General features: G+C 46.4%; 1 protein-coding gene across 1 annotated transcript in view; it reads left to right on the top strand.

Annotated features, from left to right (window-relative positions):
* Positions 1-8,178: 8,178 nt before the first annotated feature.
* MAML2 (mastermind like transcriptional coactivator 2) overlaps positions 8,179-9,006 on the top strand; it is a 171,552-nt gene continuing 170,724 nt past the window's right edge. The window contains exon 1 of the mRNA XM_056858094.1: positions 8,179-8,676. Coding sequence (XP_056714072.1) covers positions 8,179-8,676 — 498 coding nt within the window. The remainder of the gene's footprint in view (positions 8,677-9,006) is intronic.

Here is a 9,006-nt window from a genome sequence, read left to right as displayed (position 1 = left end):
GGTAGTGTGGCAGAGTGGTTTAACTCTCTACCTCTGGGAGAGGACAGGGTTGTGAGGCCCGTCGCTGGTGACAAGCAGACCTGATAACAGCAGGAAATTCACCACATAACCTGTATCCAAATAAGTAGTCTGTTATTTTACTACACCTGCTTCAGTGATCTCTCTACTCTTCAGCTCAACACCAAACTTACCACACTGAACTCAAAGCGACCCTAAAAACATCTTGTAACCGAAGGGAAGGCTCACCGCTCAAAACCAACTAGATTCATCAGAGAAGCAGCGTGGGCCTCTCGGTCTTGAGAAAGGACCTGTCACAGATGTCCACTGCACCAGCTTCAAGCTGAAGTTTCAGCCATGTATTTAGAGGCTCCAGGGTACAGCAATTGTTTTTCCATCACTAAATAGGGAATAGTTCCCAGATAAAAGAAGACTAAAATATTGATGGCCTAGCCAGTTTGAGAAACTGGGTATTTATTTACTTTTTTTGAATGCATCCTCTGGCTAATGACAAAATTAAGCAATAAATACTGTCTCTCCTTCAGGGAGGAAAAATGAGGTCATACACAAAATGCTCTCAGTGCCTATGGATAGGAAATGCCTTGCTTGTGGAGAAGAACCACTTCACCAAGGAGCCTCTGTAATCTTCGTAATATGCCAATTGTAATTAACAATCTTGGTCGCTTTCCAGCACTCAGATAACTAAATAGGGGTTAGTATCTATTTATTCATCTCTGCTGTGGCTGCGTGCGTGGTTTTATGTAAGAAGGGAATGCAGCCAGCTTTCATCTTGGATGAAGATGGAACTCCTGTTCAGATCAGTGGAACTGCGTTGGACAGATTCTGAAAAGCAAGTGGGATTAGCCATCACCGCGGCTGTGAGCTTCCCAGAACTCTGTCTGGCCAGTGCCCCTAACAGCACCTTGGGCTAGAATAGATGAACCTTTGGTCCGATCCTACGAGGCAATTCATTGTTAGTATCTATTCACTGAGCGCTGAAGAGTCGCTCACTGCCACCAGTAGCTCTCTTAAGAAAAGTTGGTTTTTATATGCCGACTTTCTCTACCACTCAAGGCAGAATCAAACCAGTTTACTATCACCTTCCCTTCCCCACAACAGACACCCTGTGAGGTAGGTGGGGCTGAGAGCTCTTAATAGAACGGTGACTAGCCCAGGATCACCCAGCTGGCTTCATGTGGAGGAGCGACAAACCAACCCGGTTCACCAGATTAGCATCCGTCGCTCATTATGGAGGAGTGGGGAATCGAACCCGGTTCTCCAGATCAGAGTCCACTACTCCAAACCACTGCTCTTAACCACTACACCACGCCGGCTCTCAGTGCCACAGTTACTGTCACTGGTTTCTGTTGCCAGAATTAAAATGGAATTAAAAAGCCCTCCCAGTTTGACAGCTGGGCATGGGTGGATAAGCAGGTATGTAAGAATGAGAGGGTCAAACAGCCGTATAGTAGAAAATGTGGCACACACATCCGCAGCTAAAACTCTTCTCCTTGCAGAGCTCTAAATTCCATTAACAAGAATTCAGGATTTTAATACATTCAGGCTTAGCAGTAAACCGGGAAATCAAAGAAATTCTGGAAGTGTGTGAAGGTTTAACTCTTCTTTAAGGCCCTGGTGGGCTGTGCCCGCTGTATTTGAAGAAAGCGTGTTTTGAAGTGTTCAGGAACCACACCGTTGTTTATACTTGGTAAATACAGGCCTGTTATGTACAAGATAATTGAAATACGGATAATCAGATTCTCAATTATTCTGTTCACTTGGAAGCTTTCCAGCTGGGAGAGAGCAAGCCCCTCTCTGTCCAAACCAAGTACCTCATGTGTACTGCAGGTTAACTTACCTTTAACAAGATGTTGATTCTCATTTCAGATAGCAGGAGTTTATTAGATCGTGACACTTTTCTCATTTTTACCATGTTTACTTTTATAAAACAATAAACACTGTATCACATCCCATTCACAGCTTGCTGTTTATTACTGTACCCCTATTGAACTATTTCACATGCCTACAGATAACTGACCTATTACTATAGGTTCAAGATAGATCACGATGGGTAGCCATGTTAGTCTGTCACTAGCAGTAGAAAAGAGTAGGAGTCCAGTAGCACCTTAAAGACTAACAAAATTTCTGGCAGGGTATGAGCTTTCGTGAGCCACAGCTCACTTCTTCAGATACAGCTAGAATGTGATTCCATCTATCTTTAAGTAGAGATGAGTGAATCAGACACACAATAGCAGTGTAAATGTCAAAAGCAAGTAAATGACATTAGCAGGTGTGATTGGATTAGATGTGATATGCAGATGTGACATGCAGAGAGGTAGTAGGCGTGGAGAAATCACCATAGGTAATGAGACAGGAATTCCAGATCTTTATTAAGTCCCGGAGAATGCATAGTCTTGAGCTTCATTATTAGTTGTAATCCAGCAGTCTCTCTAATCTCCCTTTGTAAGAGAACTGCTGCTCTTAAATCAGTAACTGAATGTCCTGGAAGGTTAAAATGTCCCCCCACTGGTTTCTGAATATTGTGGTTTTTGATGTCAGACTTATGTCTGTTCATAGGTTCAAAGCAGGTTTATTCCACTCCCAGAATAGTCAACTGACATGGTAAAGAAAGGAGGAGACAGTCTGGTTTGGAAAACCTCAGTAGATGACATTCATTCACAAATGTCTGTATCCTCTTAGGGCTGGCCTGCACAATTTGAGAACTACCAACCTGAATTCAGCCAACCAGGCAGCCCCCAAGCAAAAACAAGGCAATTCCTCAAGCACCTGATGGACTGTATTTGGCTTGGGAGGATGGAAAATTGTGCAGGCCTTTCCGGGAAGACTTGCATCCGCTGTAAGTTTAAAGGGAAATCTTTTTATTACATTCTGTAATCGGAGACCCTGTTGTTAATGTAGATCAGACAGGTGAATGCAAGGTAGCAAAGTTCCAGAAAATCCCATTCTCGTTGCTTTCTGTGTTTTAAAGATGACAGGTAATAAAATGGTATATAATATGTTGCACACTTTTGTGTGTGTGTGGTTTTTTTAAAAATGGAAACTACAAATTGGGGTAAAGGTATGGGATGAAACTGTTTTTAGAAGAGCAACTTTATGAATCATTGCAAGCAGAACAGAAAAGGGCTTTTGTTCGGTAAGCCAATGGAACAATTTGACAAATGTTCCTTTTAACAACTGCCAGAAATGAACATAAAACAGGAACATAAAGAGATAATTCCCTAGCTATAGAAAATAATACATAAAACCGTAAGAACAGTGTGAAGTGGCAACGCACCCTGTCTTTAAAGATTCTTATCAAAGAGTGGCCTTTATATTTCTGAACATGTATTTACTAGAAGATAATAAGATCAATGTAAAGTTCAAATATGAGGTTAAATTGATTAGTTCAATATGACACTGCTGCCTATTTTGACATGTTTTGATTGTAAAATGCAGATTAATGTGGAAGAACAGTATAAAATTTGTAATATTGAAATGGTAGTTGGTGTCATGTCAGGTGGAGGGATTGACAACTAACATTCAGACCAGGGAAATAAATCCTCGTTCAGACTCCGTTCCTTTTACACTTTGGGGTGATAATTGCTTGAATCTAAGGGAATTTGCCTCCTACCTATATGCACCTTTCTTTGCTTGCTTGGGTACACAATCGAAGCCAGCGCCCCTCCCAGTTTCCTGCCATGCCTACATGCAACAATCCACAAACTACACAGGAGCTTCACACCACCTGTAGGAACCTAATCGCTTCCCTTAAGCTAGTTTTCCAATGTGCTTCATGAAGTGTGTGTGTGATTTTGAAGTAATTCTATTATGAGAGCCAGTGTTGTGTAGTGGTTAGAGTGTCAGGGAGGGGCTTTGGCTCAATGGTAGAGCATCTGCTTGGCATGCGGAAGGTCCCAGGTTCAATCCCTGGCATCTCCAGTTTAAAGGACTAGGCAGTAGGTGATGTGAAAGACCTCCCCGAGATCCTGGAGAACCGCTGCTAGTTTGGGTAGACAATACCAACCTTGATGGACCGAGGGTCTGATTCAGTAGAAGGCAGCTTCATGTGTGTATCAAAGAATAATAATATTCATTTCGATATGAGCTTTGGGGAGGGGCTGTGGCTCAGTGGTGGAGCATCTGCTTGGCATGCAGGAGGTCCCAGGTTCAGTCCCCAGCATCTTCAGTTAAAGGAACCAGGCAAGTAAGGTGTTGTGAAAGACCTCTTCCTGAGACCCTGAAGAGCAGCTGCCGGTCTGAGTAGACAATTACTGACTTTGATGGACCAAGGGCCTGATTCAGTTTAAGGCAGCTTCCTGTGTTCACTGCACGAGCTGCCAGTAAGCTTTAGCCTGTGAAAGCTTAATAATAATTGCGTGCCATCAAGTCACAACCCGCTCACGGTGATGCCAGGACAATGGGGTTTTCAGGGCAAGGAATAAACAGAGGTGGTATGTAAGGCTGCCAATCTCCAGGTAGCCAAGAGAAAATGGCAACTTTGGAGGGAAGAAGAGTTGGGTTTTTTATGCCGACTTTCTCTACCACTTAAGGAAGACTCAAAACAGCTTGCAATCACCTTCCTTTCCCCACAACAGACACCCTGTGAGGTAGGTGGGGCTGAGAGAGCTGTGACTTGCCCAAGGTCACCCAGCTGGCTTCGTGCGGAGGAGTGGGGAAACAAATCCAGTTCACCAGATTAGCGTCCGCCGCTCATGTGGAGGAGTGGGGAATCAAACCCGGGTAGATAGCTGAATTCCCAAACCAAACCCTTAAGCTCCACTCCCAAAATCTCCAGATATTTCCTAACCCAGAGATGCCACTGCCTTCCCTCTGCAACCCCCTCCCCTTCCTTGGTGGTCTCAGTCTTTTGCCAGGCTCTGGTTAGAACATAAGAAAGGCCCATCAAGTCCAGCAGTCTGTTCACACATGCTCCTCTGAAACTGGAGAGAATAGGTACACATCATGACCAGTATCCATTTTTACTAGTAGCCAAAATACCCCTCTCTTTAGGGTTGCCAGGACCCTCGCCACTGGTAGGAGGTTTTCGGGGTGGAAGCTGAGGAGGGCGGGGTTTGGGGAGGGGCTTCAATGCCATAGAGTCCAATTGCCCAAACGGCCATTTTCTCCAGAACTGAACTCTATCGGCTGGAGACAGGGTTGCCAACCACCAGGTACTACCACAAAAAAGAGCACTCCTGTGCTGTTACCACACGGTTTGGAAATTAGCACAGAAATAACTGTACAAAGCGAACACACACGTAACGTGTTTAAGCATATATTCAACCAAAGTGCAGTGATACATATAAGACACACATACAACTATGTACACAGATATACAATGTTTCTTCTGATGCAGTCTTTGTGCAAAAAAATTATTTCTATTGTAGCAGTAGTTGTAGAAAAATTCTTTAAAAGGTCCACAAGGTACTTTTTAATATTCCATTCTTTGGAGACAGGCAATGGCTGGGGGACGGCCGTTTCAAGAAAATTTCTTCAGCCCCATTTCATTCAATCTTACAATGTTATATATCCTGCATTCAGTTAGCTGGTTCCCATAGGATACTTCCAAATGTAAAAGCTAAGCTCGCATGAGAATATTGAATGAATGGGGGCTGAATAAATTCTCTTGAAACGGCCGTCCCCCAGCCATTGCCTGTCTCCAAAGAATGGAATATTAAAAAGTACCTTGTGGACCTTTTAAAGAATTTTTCTACAACTACTGCTACAATAGAGATATTTTTTTGCACAAAGACTGCATCAGAAAAAACATTGTATATCTGTGTACATAGTTGTATGTGTGTCTTATATGTATCACTGCACTTTGGTTGAATATATGTTTAAACACGTTACACGTGTGTTCGCTTTGTACAGTTATTTCTGTGCTAATTTCCAAACCACCAGGTACTAGCTGGAGATCTGCCGCTATTACAACTGATCTCCAGCTAATAAGAGATCAGTTCCCCTGGAGAAAATGGCCACTTTGGCAATTGAACTCTATGGCATTGAAGTCCCACCCCTACCCTAAACCCCACCCTCCTCAGGCTCTGCCCCCCAAAATCTCCTGCCGGTGGCAAACAGAGACCTGGCAACCCTAGTTCAGTTGTTAATAGCAGATCTCCAGCTAGTACCTGGTGGTTGGCAAACAAGAGTTACAAGCCGAAACAGAAAGGATACCGGTCTTCTGTTGACGTGAAGACAACTAACTTTACCTCCTGGACACAGGAAACAAACCTGATTCAGGACTTTACGGTGCACTTCAATTTAGTGCATACGACTGTAAATATATGTTGACTACTTGCTGATAAACTACAATTCTACGTTGGCTAGAAGCTTTGTATATTATGTAATTTTTCATGTGTATAAATTGAATTGAATGCAGTCTAATTGCTGTTTTATGTTTGCTAAGTACCTGGTGGTTGGCAACCTTACCTCTTCTCCATGATCACGTCCACTCTTTTAAAGCCTTCCCAGTTGGCAGCCATCACCACATCCTGGGGCAGGGAGTTCCGCAGTTTAACGAAGCCTTGTGCGAAGAAATACTTCAATTTTATCTGCTTTGAATCTCCCGCCCTCCAGCTTCAGATGACCCCGTGGTTCCAGTTTTAAGAGAGAGGGTTCCCGGTCCTTGCAACGAGGGAGCTCTGCCGCTGGGGGGCTCCGGGCCCCCGTCTCTTGGCCTCCTCGCAGCCCTCGCCAGCTTTTCCGCCAGGGCTGCCCCAGCCAGCGTCGCCTGTTCGCGGCTCCCTCTCCCCTCGGCGCCTTTTACGCGATCACAATGCAACCCTGTGTTATCTGCAACCCCCGCGCCACGCCGTCGTAAGCAGCCCAGGCGGCTTCAGCGCGAGCCGGGCGGAAAAGAGGGCAGCGCCGGGAAGCCGCTCCGCATTCCAAACGGAGAATCCTCCACCAGCCACCATAAACCGAACTGGATCTATTTACAAGGGAGGAAAGGAGAACCCCTCCTCGGTCGGCGTCCGGGATTTACAAAGGCGGCTCGCACCTACCAAAACTGGAAGTTGGGAAGTTTTCCAGCCGGTGTGCGGATCGCGGTGGGCACCGTCGGGGTCCCCCCCACCCTGAAATGTTGCTTTCCCTCCTCGGGGCTGCCTTGAGCTTCTGGAGCTACAAAGAAACCACCAGGATGTTACCAGATCTTTTCGCGTCGCGCTCGGACCGGGCTTGCTTATTTCCCGGAGGAGGCAGAAGGAGCCCTTGAGACGGATCCTTCCTCTCGCCCGCGACCCAGAGATCTGCCTCGGGAGACCCGTCTGATCTGAACGCCAACTCGCTGACACTGTAAGGGGAGGGGGGGATCTGGTCTGATATATATGTAAGAGTTGGTGCGAAAACGGGGTTAAAACCAGGAGCCGGGCGAGGAAGGAAGCCAGAGAGCCGCACGGGGTTTTTTTAGAAGCCCCCCCCCCAAAAAAAATCCGAACATTGAATTCCAAGCTTGCAAGTTCTGCAAAAGCCCAGAGAAACCGCGTGTTCACCCTTCCCGGTGCAAACTACTTCCTTGCAAAAAACGTCCCTCTCCCGTGCATGCTCCCCTTGCAAATCCCACCCTCCTACACCCCCCCCCCAGCTTTTCAAATTGCACTAGGAGAGCTTGATCTTGGTCGATTCCTTCTCCCCCCTTTTAAAAAGTTGTCCCTTTACTTTTCTGCTAGACGTGGTCCCCCCCCCCAAAAAAAGTTTGCTTACTTTAAAAAAAATTTGCACCCGCAGCAATCTTTTTAATACTCCCTGGAGGGGGGGTTAAAGACACCCCCCATGCAATGCTCCGCGGCTTTTTAAATGCCCATTGCTTGCAAAATCTCCACCGTGCCCTGCTGCGTTTCCTTTTTTTTGCTCGTCCCTCCGTTGCATTCATTTGCTAGCAAAAACCTCTAACGGGGGAAGCTCCGAGTTTCGTTGTCCACCCCCCCCCCACCCGTATTAAATCTGTCAAACCCTCTCTCCCGCCTGCCGGATGGTCTAATAATTCACTTAAGTGGGGAGGGGGGTGATTTCTGGTGGCTTTGCAAATAAAAAATTAAATTACAATTAATTTTTTTAAAAAATAAAACCTCGCTCCGACCTCCGGAGCCAGCCCCTCTCGCCCACTCCATGCGGCGGGGAGGGAGAAGCTAAGGCCGCCCTTCCGCCCGAAGCCCGAGCGAGCCGGGAGGGGCGCCGGAGATGGGGGACACGGCTCCCCCGCAAGCGGCCGGTCTGCTGGGAGGAGGCGGCGGCGGCGGCGTGGCGGCGGCGGCCCCCCCTCCGCGCGTGCACAGCGCGATCGTGGAGCGCCTGCGCGCGCGCATCGCCGTCTGCCGCCAGCACCACCTGGACTGCGAGGGGCGCTACGAGCGCGGCCGGGCGGAGAGCTCCGGGCGCGAGCGCGAGAGCACGCTGCAGCTGCTCGGCCTGGTGCAGCACGGCCAGGCGGCGCGCAAGGGCGGCAAGCACGCCAAGGCGGGCGCGGCGGCGGCGGCCAATGGCAACGGCAGTAGCGGCGGAGGGGGAGGAGCTTCCTCGTCGGCCGCCGCCGCCGCTTCAAGCGCGGCAGCGCCCCCAGCGGCGGACTACTATCAGCAGCTGCTGGGCAACGGGACGGCTGGTGGCAGGAGTGGGATCAACGGCGAGCAGCAGGGAGGCGCGGCTGGAGGAGAGCAGAGGAACCCGGCTCTCGTCGCGGTGAGTCCCCCCATTATTATTATCATCATCATTATTATTATTATTAATTATTATTTTATTATTAGTTCATTATTCATTGTTCATTATTATTTTCTTATTTATTATTTTATTATCAATTATCAATTATTATTTTTATTATTATATTATTATTATCACCATTTCATTATTATTAATAATAATTAATTATTATTTCTAGTTTTATTTTATTATTATTAATTATTAATTATTATTAATTCTATTCTATTTTATTTTTATTATTATTATCATCGATTATTAATATTATTATTCATTATTATTTTATTTTTATTTTATTATTCATTATTTATTATT

Source organism: Euleptes europaea, chromosome 12 (genome assembly GCF_029931775.1).
Source record: "Euleptes europaea isolate rEulEur1 chromosome 12, rEulEur1.hap1, whole genome shotgun sequence".
Classification (NCBI taxonomy): Eukaryota; Metazoa; Chordata; class Lepidosauria; order Squamata; family Sphaerodactylidae; genus Euleptes; species Euleptes europaea.
This window is presented reverse-complemented; position numbering and strand designations above follow the sequence as displayed.